Here is a 15,309-nt window from a genome sequence, read left to right as displayed (position 1 = left end):
GACTGTTCTCTCTGCTACCGCACGGCAAGCAGTACCGGAGCGCTAAATCTTGGACCAAAAGGCACCTGAACAGCTTCCACCCCCAAGCCATAAGACTGCTGAACAGTCGATCAATCAAATGGCCACTCAGACAATTTAAATTAACCTCCTTTATTACTTCTTCATTTATCTTGATGGTTTTGCACTGACCCCCTTTCACTGGCTCTTGCACACCTACTAGACTCTACCCACACACTTACTACACTGACACTCCAACACACACCACCACGTACACAGACACACTTTCACTCACGCTGCTGTTACTCTGTTTATTATATATCCTGATGGCCTAGTCACTTTATCCTTACCCACATGTAAATACTGTATTACTTCAATTACCTCAGCTACCTCGTACACCTGCACATTGACCTGGTACTGGTACTCCTTGTGTATGGCCTCCTTATGGTTTTTATTGAGTTACTATTTCCTTTTTATTTCAGCAAATATTTGTCTTACTTTTTAACTCTGCATTGTTGGGAACGGGCTCATAAGTAAGCATTTCACTGTAAAGTCTACACCTGTGGTATTCGGCGCATGTGACCAATAAAGTATGATTTGATTTTTTTGTGATTTAAAAGAAGTGTTTCAGAACTTCAGAAGTTCTCAGTGGGCATGTTTGCAAAATACATCTGGGGCAGAAACATTGTTTTTCAGTTCCTTTGTTCCTTTCTTTAAGTGTAAGACCTTGTCAGGGTTTTTAATGGTGTGTTTGGTTGTTTTACCTCCCGCAGTGGTTCATTAAGCTCCTCCAGGATGCTCTCCTCATCAAACATCTTGCCCTGGTATCTGTGTTCATAGTAGTCATGGATTTTCTGTCGGAAGTCAGCTGGCAGTTTGTGGAAAGACATGTACTGCTCCACTTGTTTGTACTAGAGAACAAGAAATAGAGGCAGAGGGAAAGAGAAAGAAAGAGGGAAGAAAGAGGGGACACTCAAATTAGCATGATATGTTACGTTTTGTATGGTTACATAAGACAGAAGATTACTGAAGGCAAAAATGAAAGGAGGGTGGTTGGTTGGGCTTTTAACGTCGAGCAACCCAATGGCTGCGCGTTCGAATCTCATCATGGACAACTTGAGCATTTGAGCTGATTAGCCACTTTACAACTACTTACTGCTTTTCAGCTACTTAGCATGTTAGCTAACCCTTCCCTACCCTTAACCCTTTAACCTAATTCCTAACCACAAACCAATCCTTAACCCTAACCTTAACCCCTAAACCTAACCCCTAGCCTAGCTAATGTTAGCCACCTAGCTAATGTTAGTCACAACAAATTGTAATTTGTAACATATCATGAATTGGAATTTGTAACATATCATGTGAATTGTAATTTGTAACATATCATGTGAATTGTAATTTGTAACATATCATGAATTGTAATTTGTAACATATCATGAATTGTAATTTGTAACATATCATGAATTGTAATTTGTAACATATCATGTGAATTGTAATTTGTAACATATCATGTGAATTGTAATTTGTAACATATCATGTGAATTGTAATTTGTAACATATCATGAATTGTAATTTGTAACATATCATGAATTGTAATTTGTAACATATCATGAATTGTAATTTGTAACATATCATGTGAATTGTAATTTGTAACATATCATGAATTGTAATTTGTAACATATCATGAATTGTAATTTGTAACATATCATGTGAATTGTAATTTGTAACATATCATGTGAATTGTAATTTGTAACATATCATGAATTGTAATTTGTAACATATCATGTGAATTGTAATTTGTAACATATCATGTGAATTGTAATTTGTAACATATCATGAATTGTAATTTGTAACATATCATATGAAATGGATGATGGACATCCATAAATGAATAAATGATATGTTACATTTGGTATGGTATGTAATACTAATTTGAGTGTCCTGGATTTTCATTTACAATGTTACGTCTACCCCTGAGTGCAGGTTGATATAAATGGAGAATGTGGAATATGCTCTACAGCAGTGTCTCCGAACTCTGGTCCTCGAGTCAACAGCACACATTTTTGTTGTAGCGCGGACAAAAACACCACATTCAACTTGTAAAGGGATCAATGATTAGTTAACAAGTAGAATCAGGTGTGCATTTCCGGGACCACATCAACAATATGTACTGTTGGGGGCACTCATGGACTGGAGTTAGCACCTGCTTATTAAAGGAACAGTTTGTAAATAAAAATATGTTTGGCAGACATAGCAATGCGGCTCTGAGACCAACGTCCTCAGGCGATGCACAGCCCGAATGTGCAACTCCCCAAATTCCCAACCAATGCGGCTCCACGCACTCGTCAGCCATCCATTTGAACGGGGTGAGGGTTGGAGAAATTGCTCTAGCAGCGCTGAGAATTTGAAAAGTATGAAAGCCAACGGTCCAATATTCTAGAACACTGCTGTGTGTACGCATTCACGTGTTGGACTCCGATAGATGCTTAGACAACGTTTGATAAATGTATATTTAACCTAACTATTACTTTAAGGTCATGAGAATATTAACACTAGTACTCAATGTATTGTGGTTGTTGTATGCATTCTCATACAATACCATTCACCATAAACAACCTATTGCATATCCATGAAACCATGAGCTAAACATATGTGGTCCTATACCTCTTACTGTACATTGAACATAAACATACATAGGGAAGACAAGGAAGACACGTTCACCGCAATCACCTGACCTATTTATGCTACAGAGCTGGTGGGAGAGGGAAAACATTTGTTGAGGAAAAGTGACAGCTCCAGAAAGCCCCAGAGATTTCCCACATTTACATTTGAGTCATTGACTGTCAGAGTATGTCAGATGTGTACCAGGCTCTATTTGACATATATTAAACAACAGTCAACACACACCAATATAACCCTGCCATGACTGTTTATCTTGCAACAGTAGTCATATGATTGGACATGGAGCCACTCTTTGGCGTGATGATGATGATGACTGTATTCAGTGGAGGACAGGGTTTTAATTGGAGCATCATGCATTCCTGTACTTGGGTACTATTCTAAGAGGCATAGATGTAAGTTACTTCCAGTGGAATTGATGGGTATATGCACAGGGTTAGTTTACCATTCTGATCTGATGTTTGTAAAGTGGTGGCTGGACTGTAGTACTCTAAGTTTACTCTATGCTTGTTCATGGAGAGAAGGTCCCTGCTCAAATGGAATTTCAATGATTCAAACCATATTCAGTGTTAAAATCCAGTGTTTCCTCCTCTCTTTGAGGTAGCTGCCAATTGAAATGTGTCAATTCTGTCTCATCAAAACATATTTAACGCTGGGTTTAATGAAAAAAAATGTAAAATGGTGCCCTTTCATGTATAGACAGTAGTGTAAAATGGTGCCCTTTCGTGTATAGACAGTAGTGTAAAATGGTGCCCTTTCATGTATAGACAGTAGTGTAAAATGGTGCCCTTTCATGTATAGACAGTAGTGTAAAATGGTGCCCTTTCATGTGTACAGTCTGTTGCTGCAACTGAAGAATAAGCAGGGTATTTGCTCATCCCTTGATATAAGAGCAGAAAATGGGGTTTTATTCTAGTTTCAAGCATCACTGGATTTCAGTTAACAATGCACACACCTGTCACACACACAACGCGAAACACGTGGACAGAGAAGAAGAATGTAGCTTAATCATGTGACTTAGCTGTGTATTAAAACAATACAGTGAACGCCGCCTTCCAACCACGGACAACCTTTTCAGCTTCCATTTAATTATAAAACGTGAATAGAGTACTATAAAGATGCAGAATCAGACAGAAACAATGGTGAAATATGTTGCGTTTGTAATCAACAACCTTGGTTTTCATACCACCGGTCCCCACCCATCATTACATCAAGTATCAATGAATCCACACGTGAATGAACCAACAGGAAGCTGTGGTCCTATAGAGTCATAGTGACTAATTGACAAGCCACATGGGTTGATAATGCTAGCCACATCTGAAGGAGGAAGATTTTGCATAAGCTCTCTCTTCCTTTCTTTATCTCTCTCTCCCTCTCTCATTTCCTCTATCTTTCTCTCTTTATCTGTCCTTCTCCATATTGTTCTCTCTGTCTCTGGGGTTGGATTAAATGCAGAAGACACATTTCGGTTGAATGCATTGAGTTGTGCAACTGATTAGGTATCCCATTTCCCTTTCCTTTCTCTCTGACTGGGTTCAGCTGTGAGAAATTGCTGCAGTACAGATTCAGTACTCACTACTGGACTCACCAAGGACGAGACAAAGGGCCAATCCAGCCACCTCCCACCTCAAGGGCTTTGGTTTCTCTCGCTCTCTGCCCCAACATGGAACAGGCATTTTGTTGCCTTTATGTATGGGCCTGGGGGGGTATATATGTGTTTTAGTCCAGGCTATACGTGAAAAGGATGTTAACTTTTTCTTAAAAGCATCAAACTTGGTACACTTGTACAGTTTAGGGTCCCGAACATTTTCAGAAAAGGAGCCATTGCCGGACAATGTACTTCCTCCAAAAATGATAATAGAGAAAAGGTGATGTCTACTCCTATGTTTTTATGGTCAAGGACTACAATTTTGCCATGTACAACCGAAAAAACACCCCCCCCTGGCAGCTCTGACGGCCATTTTGCTATTCCGCCATAGCTGGAAAATGCATTTTTCTTCATATCTGCTGAACCAAACATGACACCACAGGAAGGGTGATGTCTACAGCTATGTTTTTATGGTCAGGGATTACATTGGTGCCAAGTACAACATCATAAACAGTTCAAATTATTATATAATGGGGAACTTGGGTAAACCATGGTGATAAAATCCAAATAAATCGCCTTTGATTCGAAAACTGTAAATCTATAAATATTTAGCTTTTTCATTGAACATAGCAGTTAGACACACAGTGGATAGTCATATTAATACAATTATATGCCGAAATTGTTGCAACCCCTATTACTAGCCTGTTCAACCTCTCTTTCGTATCGTCTGAGATTCCCATCGATTGGAAAAATGCCGCGATCATCAAGGGGGAGACACTCTAGACCCAAACTGCTACTGACCTATATCTATTCTACCCTGCCTTTCTAAGGTCCTCAAAAGCCAAGTTAACAAACAGATCACTGACCATTTTGAATCCCACCGTACCTTCTCCGCTATACAATCTGGTTTCAGAGCTGGTCATGGGTGCACCTCAGCCACGCTCAAGGTCCTAAACGATATCATAACCGCCATCGATAAGAGACATTACTGTGCAGCCATATTCATCGACCTGACTAAGGCGTTCGACTCTGTCAATCACAACATTCTTATTGGCAGACTCAACATCCTTGGTTTCTCAAATGATTGCCTCGCCTGGTTCACCAATTATTTCTCTGATAGAGTTCAGTGTGTCAAATCGGAGGGCCTATTGTCCGGACCTCAGGCAGTCTCTATGTGGGTGCCACAGGGTTCAATTCTTGGGCAGACTCTTTTCTCTGTATACATCAATGATGTCGCTCTTGCGGCTGGTGATTATTTGATCCACCTATACGCAGACAACACCATTCTGTATACCTCTGGCCCTTCTTTGGACACTGTGTTAACTAAACTCCAGACAAGCTTCAATGCCATACAACTCTCCTTCCGTGGCCTCCAACTGCTCTTAAATGCAAGTAAAACTAAATGCACGTTCTTCAACCGATCGCTGCCCGTACCTGCCTGCTCGTCCAGCATCACTACTCTGGACGGTTCTGACTTAGAATATGTGGACAACTACAAATACCTAGGTGTCTGGTTAGACTGTAAACTATCCTTCCAAACTCACATTAAACATCTCCAATCAAAAATTAAATCTAGAATCGGCTTCCTATTTCGCAACAAAGTATCCTTCAGTCATGCTGCCAAACATACCCTCATAAAACTGACCATCCTACTGATCCTCGACTTCGGCGATGTCATTTACAAAATAGCCTCCGACACACCCACCACTGCGACCTGTATGCTCTCTTTGGCTGACCCTCGCTTCATACTCGTCGCCAAACCCACTGGCTCAAGGTCATCTACAAGTCTCTGCTAGATAAAGCCCCGCCTTGTCTCAGCTCACCGGTCATCATAGCAGCACCCACCCGTAACACACGCTCCAGCAGGTATAGCTCACTGGTCACCCCCAAAGCAAATTCTTCCTTTGGCCGCCTCTCCTTCCAGTTCTCTGCTGCCAATGACTGGATCGGGCCGACTCTGCAAAAATCACTAAAGCTGGAGACTTTTACCTCCCTCACTAGCTTTAAGCACCAGCTGTCAGAGCAGCTCACAGATCACTGCACCTGTACATAGCTCCTCTGTTAATAGCCCATCCAATCTACCTCATCCCCATACTGTATTTATTTATTTATCTTGTTCCTTTGCACCCCAGTATCTTTACTTGCACATTCATCTTCTGCACATTCTACCATTCCAGTGTTTAATTGCTATATTGTAATTACTTCGCCACCATGGCCTTTTTATTGCCTTATACCGCTCTTATCCTACCTCATTTGCACATGCTGTATATAGATTTTTCTACTGTATTATTGATTGTGTGTTTGTTTATTCCATGTGTAACTCTGTGTTGTTGTATGTTTCGAACGGCTTTGCTTTATCTTGGCCAGGTCGCAGTTGCAAATGAGAACTTGTTCTCAGCTAGTCTACCTGGTTAAATAAAGGTGAAATTAAAAATGTAAAAATACTGATTATCGTTTAAAGTGATTAGCTCTGAATGCGAAAACAATTTTATGGACTTTTCACAAGCCTACTAATATGACTACTTTGCTTGTAAATATTTCACACCGCATTATGAAATGTGTGCTGAAATTGATTGTTCCTGTCAAGTCAGCTGTCAAGCAGGAAATGAATCAAAGCTACATACGTCACATGGCCACTCCCATGGTATAATATTGTCAGGGCGGTGTCATGTGTGGATGAAAAATACAGCATGCATCACAGAAGACTATCTCCACCAGTGGAGGATCCTCCGAGGAGGAAGTGGACCATCCTCTGTAGTCAATTTCATAAAAGTAGTGAAACATTTAAAAAGTTATCCTTTTCAGATCAAACTATACTAAATATTTTCACGCCACCAAATAATTGATTAAAACACACTGTTTTGCAATGAAGGTCTACATTAGCCTCAACAGCACTCTGTAGGGCTGCACCATGATATGGCCGGAGGACAGCTAGCTTCCATCCTCTGGGTAAATTGACTTCAACACAAAACCTAGGAGGCTCGTGGTTCTCACCCCTTCCATAGACTTCCACAGTAATTATGACTACTTCTGGAGGTGTTGTCCACGCAGTCAAAGGATTAGAGAATGAATCTAGTACTGAAAGCATATGATACAGATAGCTAGTACTGCAGTGCATGAAACGTGGTGAGTAGTTGACTCAGAGAGAGAAAGACAATAGTTGAACAGTTAACAACAAATTAATTTCTTCAAAAAGGAAGGAGAAGCAAGAGAGAGAGAGAGTGAGAGAACTATATTTCGTCATTTATTTTCGCTGTCACTTCACCTACTTAGCAAACAAATGCAGCTAGCTAGCGAGTTTAGCCTACTCAAAGACTCGGCTCAAACAGAGGGATACTATAGTAGCTAGCTGGCTATGACTATCCAACACAACACTGGAAATCTTCCAAATCAAGGTAAGCTTTTGGTTTTACTAATTTCTTGCCACCTGGGCCTGCCAGTGTAACTGCTAAGCTGCTTATTGAACTGCTTACTAACTGTACACTGTAACATTACTGTATGATTGTAGCGGGTTCACTAGCGTGTTAGTTCTATTAGCTATGTTGACTATGACGTTACTTTAGCTAATATGATGAAAACTATGTAGGCTGTGTGACGGTTATGATATGGTTTTGCTTGGAAAGGTTTTTTCGCCTATACACATACAGCTGATGTGTTGTGCATTGAAGTCCACAAACGAAGGGAAAAGGTGAGAGGAGGAGATCGCATAGATGCGAGAAGGAATACAACGTGGCTGTTATGAAGTGAACTCTGTTACCATGTGATCAGGGGTGTAGTCCTTCCACCAATTCTGTTGTAAAACATTTCTTAAACAGAAGCAAACAGAACGAAACAGGGATAAACATACCTGGATTTGTCCAATAGAAACTGTTGGACTAATTATTACACCCTAGATCAGCTAGATACGGGGCAAGAGTGTGCAAGGGAGTTTTGAATGTGTCACTGTTCGTCACGTAAAGATTTTCTCTCTCTACCTGTGTACACCTACATTGTAAACTTTCATTCATAGGCTAGGTTGTAGCAACCTCATGATGGGTATAGGGAAAGTTTTAGTATCATGTAGTAGCCTGAAACTATCGATGTTACATTGAACTGGGTGAAAGCAATATGAATGACAATCATCCGATATGCTGTAATAGAAATAAGGCCATGCTGATGAGAAGAGTTTAATTATGTAATTATGTGATTATGTTATTATCGTGTTTGTGGTCATGCAGTTGGGGAATTCAGTTCAGCATCAGACTTTTCATACATGCAAACCCCATTCTTTAATAATTTATGGTGCTGATGTGTTCCATGCATGTCAATGGCCCATCCCAACATTCATGACGTATATGAATGGATGAATGGGAAGATGGGAGCAATATCATGGTTAGCATTTTCAACACCACAATAAATGTAAATCTCAACAAACAGAAAATACATCTTGGCTTTTAGGTACCGGGATTGCACAATGTACTCAGGGACTTTTTTCCAGTGGTCCCTATTTTTAACATAAATACAATTACATAGATATAGACACAAAGATGCACTGTAGACAAAAAGATGCTTAACCTCCAGATAAGTCTGAGGGGGGAGTTTAAGTACAATTCTTACAATCTTGTTGGGCTGGTAACTTATTATTTAGATGTTTGGGGCTGCTAGTGAACCATGATGTGCAGGCATGTTCAAAGTGACAGTAGACTAATGCATTTGTCAGTCTTTAGGGTGTCTACAGCTAGGTTTCCATGTCACAACTTCTGCAGAAGTTGGTCCCTCTCCTTGTTCAGGCGGCGTTCTACGGTCGAGGTCACCGACCTTCTAGCCATCGCTGATCCACTTCTCATTTTCCATTGGTTTTGTCTTGTCTTCCATCACACCTGGTTCCAATTCCATCAATTCCATGTTGTGTTTTTAACCCTCTGTTCTCCCCCATGTCCCTGTCCGTAATTGTTTCATGTAGTGCTTGTGCAACGGTATGCTGGTGATTACCGGGTTTTGTTTGACCCATTTATTGTATTGTTCTGTTGACGGTGGTTTATGGATATTAAAGGACACCGTTGTAAATCAGTTTCCGCTCTCCTGCGCCTGTCTTCTCTGCCGCCAGTACGCACCTTACTACATTCCATCCAATTGGAGACACATTTTCATGTGAATTTTCTAAAATCCTTATGAAAACAATATGCCACTTCAGAGTTTCCTTTAGCGAAATTTGGGGCCGGACAACATGACAGGGAAGATTTAACTTTACCGGAGATTTGACAAATTCTACGCACATCCATATGCATTCAGATCCAACCTGGCGCATTCAGCTCCGTCAATAAATCAGTGATGTTGGCTGAATGAGCCACATATATGGCTTTAACAAATGACAAAAACACTATTACTTGTGTTTCAATGTGTAGCATATACAAAACTTTGTAGCTTATTTTTATTGTATTTTTTGGCTACTTTCTTAAAGCAATAAATGTCCACCTCGCGGTTCAGCTGTCAGAGATTTGAGCACTAAATGTATCAGGGCATTGTATGCAAAGGCCTATAGGCTTAGGTGTCCACTGTATGAGTTATACAGTACCAGTCAAAGATTTGGACACACCTACTCATTCAAGGGTTTTTCTTTATTTTTTACTATGTAGAATAATAGTGAAGACATCGAAACAATAAAATAACACATATGGAATCATGTAGTAAGAAAAAAAGTGTTGAAAAATCTAAATACATTTTATATTTGAGATTCTTCAAAGTAGCCACCCTTTGCCTTGATGACAGCTTTGTGTTATTCATAGTTTTGATATCTTCACTACTATTCTAAAGTATAGTAAAAAAATAAATAAAACCCCTTGAATGAGTAGGTGTGCCTAACTTGACTGGTACTATATATAATGCCTATATAAAGGAAGAGAAGTTTAGGCCTAACCCCAGAGATATAAAGATACAGTATGCCGGTGGCATCCTACGACACCGTCATGTATTTCTGTATGTGAGATGGCTACTGCGTCTGCTATACAAATATAGAAGTACAGAAGGAGTGTAACTCGTACGTTTTTATCAAACTGTTTTTTTTATAAAGATAAGCATTTTATTGTTAGATTATAGGAGTAACTCTGGTAGGCCTGAAACAGACTTCCTCACCTCAAGTGTTGAGTCAGTGCGCCGGGGCACACTGCCTTCATATCATAGTCTATGCAGTAGCTACATTTGAATAATAACCACACCTTCACAAATGTTTCTAAACTGTCACGCCCTGGCCGTAGAGAGGCTTTTATTCTCTATTTTGGTTAGGCCAGGGTGTGACTAGGGTGGGCATTCTATGTTCATTTTCTATGTTTTGGATTTCTTTGTTGTTTGGCCGGGTGTGGTTCTCAGAGGCAGCTGTCTATCGTTGTCTCTGATTGAGAACCATACTTAGGTAGCGTTTTCGCACCAGACAGAACTGTTTTGGTTGTTCTCTTTGTTGTTTTGTTTATTCAGTGTTCAGTTAAATAAACAAGATGAACACTGACCACGCTGCACCTTGGTATTCACCTTCTAATGAATGCCGTTACATAAACTTTATTAGGGTAATATCAAAAGTAAGTCAAGCCATTGTTGATAGGAAAAATACAAGCAGAAAAGTGAATGTAAACCAGGGAAAAAAACACACTACCTCTCCTGTGCCCAATAAAAACACACACAACCATTTCCAAGTAAAAAAACAATAAGTTTGACAACCCTCCTCTATTATGGACCACCCCTCCTCCCAATACATTTCGATCTGTCCCTTACAGAGAAGAGCGTAATGTCAGAAACAGAGTTGTGACCCTTTGGGCTGTAGTCCTTGTTGTGGGGTTATCTGGCATAATCCTTCTCACTTTTATATCATCTTATAAGAAAATAGAGATAAAATATAAATTGGCTATGTATTTGACAACCTCTTCTTAATGAAGCTCCAAGTAAAGCTCAGTGTACATGCAGTCAAAGGTGTGTCAGAAACACTTTCAATCACACTTAGCATGACTACAAATGTATTTTCTTCCTCAACTGTATAATAATTAGACCTATTTTTACTTCTACAAAAACACCAGGGTAGGCTTTGATATATATACACATTATAGGACAGTATTAAGAGAGTGATTACATAAGTAGAATAAGTCAACATAAATACAAAAAGATAAAATACTGATTTATGAAATATCTGCCAAACAGGAAATATTAAAAGGTTGGTAAAACAGAAAATTCTCATAGCCAAATAGAAAAACATCCCCACCCCCATGAGTACATGCACCCACGAGCACACACAAACACACACAGTCTTGTACAGCTAACCTTGTGGGGACACACAATTCAGTACCATTCAAAATCCCAATTTTCCCTGACCTTAACTCTTACCCTAGATCCGAACCCTAAACCTTGCTCGTAACCATAAACCTAGCCCCTAACCCTTAATGTAAATCTAACCTTCACCCCGTAGAAATAGCTAAATGTCCCTAGTTGGTCAAATTTTTGTTTATTTACTATTCTTGTGGAGACCAACACGTCCACACACACGTCCACACAAACGCCCACAAACACATCCACACACACATACACACACACATACACACACATCCACACACACATCCACACACAATCTGGATATGTGAATGTTGAAATCATTCATTAATCGTATGGAAATCCCCCTCAAAACATTCAGTCAAATCCTTTTGTTTTCCACGTAATCCAATTTTAATCATAATCTAATTCATTCCAAATGAGTTACAATCGGTCTTGGCTTTTTTTGGCATAAACATCCATAGAAGCATGCAATTTTCACTCCCGATTCCTATCAAAACAATTGGCTAATAAATGCCTATTGATCATTTATTATTGCCTATGATTCTTGTAATTTATCGTGCTTGAATGTTTAAAATGCTTAGAAATATTTAGGATTGCTTATATAAAGTCATTCTAAAGTGTTCACCGGAGAGAGCAGTAGCCAGTTTGCTATCATCTCCAAATCCCATACATGTATGTAGAGCGCCATCAGAATGTCTTCACACCCCTTGTCACAAACCCCTTGAAATGTTCAACATTTTGTTGTGTTACAGCCTGAATTTAAAATTAATTTAATTTAGATTTTGTGTCACTGGCCTACACACAATACCCCATAATGTCAGTGGTATTATGTTTTTAGAAATGTTTACAAATTAAAAAATAAAAGCTAAATGCCTTCAGTCAATAAGCATTCAACCCCTTTGTTATGGCAAAAAACTCACATAATAAATTGCATAAACTCACTCTGTGTGCAATAAAAGTGTTTAACATAGATTTTTTAGGACTACCTCATCTCTAAGTTCCCTCAGTCGAGAACGGAATTTCAAACACAGATTCAACCACGAAGACCAGGGATGCTTTCCGAAGCCTCGCAAAGAAGGGCACCTATTTGTAAATGGGTAAAAAAAAAAGCAGACAAAGATTATCCCTTTGAGCATGATGAAGTTATTAATTACACTTTGGACGGTGTATTTATACACCTAGACACTACAAATATACAGGCGCCCTTCCTAACTACGTTGCCAGAGAGAAAGGAAACCACTCAGGGATTTTACAATCAAAACAATGGTGATTTTAAAACAGTTACAGAGTTTAATGGCTTTAACTCCACAATAATAACCCAAATGACAGAGTGAAAAGAAGAAAGCCTGTACAGAATAAAAATATTCCAAAACATGCATCCTGTTTGCAATAAGGCATTAAAGTAAAACTGCAAAAAATGTGGCAAAGAAATTAACTTTATGTCCTGAATACAAAGCGTTATGTTTGGGGTAAATCCAAAACAACATATCACTGAGTACACCACTATTCATATTGTCAACATGGTGGTGGCTGCATGATGTTAGGGGTCTGCTTGTCATTGGCAAGGATTAGGGAGTTGTTTTAGGATAACATGACATTGAATATTCCTGAGTGGCGTAGTTAGCGTTTTGACTTAAATCATCTTGAAAATCTATGGCAAGACTTGAAAATGGCTGTCTAGCAATGATCAACAACCAACTTGAAAGAGCTTGATGAATTTAAATAATAATGTGTAAATTGTACAATCCAGATGTGCAAAGCTCTTAGAGACTTACCCAGAAAGACTTACAACTGTAATCATTGCCTAAAGTGAATGAACAGCAAAATGAAGGGGGAGAAAGAAAAAAAACAATAAAGAAATGGCATAAGACCCGAGAGACAGATAAAGTACAGAACGGAATAAATGTTTTGTTTTCGAGGTGATAGTTTCCGGATTAGTCAAAGGTATATGGTTTAGAGAGAATTAGTCGATGCGTTATAATTCCGGTAATAACTAAGGGGGTTTAAAACTTATCTAATCAAGATATTAGTATTTACTTTTTATTTTTTCCAAATGGGTTTCTTTCACATGGACAGAGTATTTTGTGTAGATCGTTGACAATAAAAAACATTTGAATCCATTTTAATCTCATTTTGTAACACAACAAAACGTGTAAAAAGTCAAGCAGTGTCAATATTTTCTAAAGCCACTGTAGTAGTCAATATCAAGGTACAGTTAAAGTCGGAAGTTGACATACACTGGAGTCATTAAAACTAGTTTTTCAACCACTCCGCAAATTTCTTGTTAACAAACTATAGTTTTGGCAAGTCGGTTAAAAGACATCTACTTTGTGCATGACACAAGTAACTTTTCCAACAACTGTTTACAGACAGATTATTTCACTGTGTCACAATTCCAGTGGCTCAGAAGCTTATATACACTAAGTTGACTATGCCTTTAAACAGCTAGGGAAATTCCAGAAATGATGTCATGGCTTTAGAGGCTTCTGATAGGCTAATTGACATCATTTGAGTCAATTCGAGGTGTACCTGTGGATGTATTTCAAGGCCTACCAGGAAGCAGATAGAAGCAGACGCGTTCTGTCTCCTAGAGGTGAACGTACTTTGGTGCGAAAAGTGCAAATCAATACCAGAACAGGTACAAACCGTCGCCGGTGGCTCCGGACGTGGGACCGTCAATGCAGGCTCCTGGCCATGGATCATCACTGGAGGCTTTGTGCCATGGATTATCACTGGAGGCTTCGTGCCATGGATCATCCCTGGAGGCTTCGTGCCATGGATCATCACTACAGGCTCCGGGTCATGGATTATCACTGGAGGCTTCGTGCCATGGATCATCCCTGGAGGCTTCGTGCCATGGATCATCACTGGAGGCTTCGTGCCATGGATCATCACTACAGGCTCTGGGTCATGGATCATCACTGGAGGCTTCGTGCCATGGATCATCACTGGAGGCTTCGTGCCATGGATCATCATTGGAGGCTTCGTGCCATGGATCATCATTGGAGGCCAGGTACGTGGAACCGGAACAGGTCTCACCAGACTGGTGAGATGCACTGGAAGCCTGGTGCGTGGAGCAGGCACCGGATACATTGGGACGTGGAGGCGCACTGGAAGTCTTGAGTGTAGAGCTGGCACAACCCATCCTGGCCGGATGCTTACTTTCACCCGAAAAAATGCGGGGCACTGGCACAGAGCGCACCGGCCTGTGAATGCGCACTGGAGAGACAGTGTGCTACCGCATAACACGGTGCCTGACCGGTCACATGCTCCCCACGGTAGGCACGGGGAGTTGGCTAAGGTCTAAACCCTGACACAGCCAATCTCCCCGTGTGCCCTACATTTGTTTTGGAGCTGCCTCTCGGGCTTCCGTTCTTGACCTAACTTCGCTGCCTCTGCCTGCTTCCATGACAGGGTCTTGTCCCCTGCCATAATCTCCTCCCCAGTCCTTCAAACTCCCTGTCATAAATGAGCCAAGGTGCAGCGTGCATGTAATTCCACATCTTTAATCGAAGTGAAACCTTCACAAAAAACAGGTAAACAAAAACCGAACGTGACGCAACCGTGGCGCACACAAACACTCACAGAAAACAAACAAACACAGGTGGGAAAAAAGCTGCCTAAGTATGATTCCCAATCAGAGACAACGATAGACAGCTGCCTCTGATTGGGAACCATACTCGGCCAATAAAGAAACAGACAAACTAGAATGCCCACCCAAATCACATCCTGATCTAACCAAATAGAAGAAT

The 15,309-nt window shown here is 40.2% G+C and overlaps 1 protein-coding gene across 1 annotated transcript in view; it reads right to left on the bottom strand.

Moving 5' to 3' along the window:
• Positions 1-15,309, bottom strand: part of LOC118389438 (potassium/sodium hyperpolarization-activated cyclic nucleotide-gated channel 2) — a 75,898-nt gene that overhangs the window by 20,403 nt on the left and 40,186 nt on the right. The window contains exon 5 of the mRNA XM_035779343.2: positions 762-908. Within this exon, the coding sequence (XP_035635236.1) occupies positions 762-908 (147 nt within the window). The remainder of the gene's footprint in view (positions 1-761; positions 909-15,309) is intronic.

This window comes from Oncorhynchus keta, chromosome 1 (assembly GCF_023373465.1).
Source record: "Oncorhynchus keta strain PuntledgeMale-10-30-2019 chromosome 1, Oket_V2, whole genome shotgun sequence".
In the NCBI taxonomy this organism is placed as follows: Eukaryota; Metazoa; Chordata; class Actinopteri; order Salmoniformes; family Salmonidae; genus Oncorhynchus; species Oncorhynchus keta.
The sequence above is the reverse complement of the archived record's forward strand: the minus strand, read 5'-3'. Positions and strand labels throughout refer to the sequence as shown.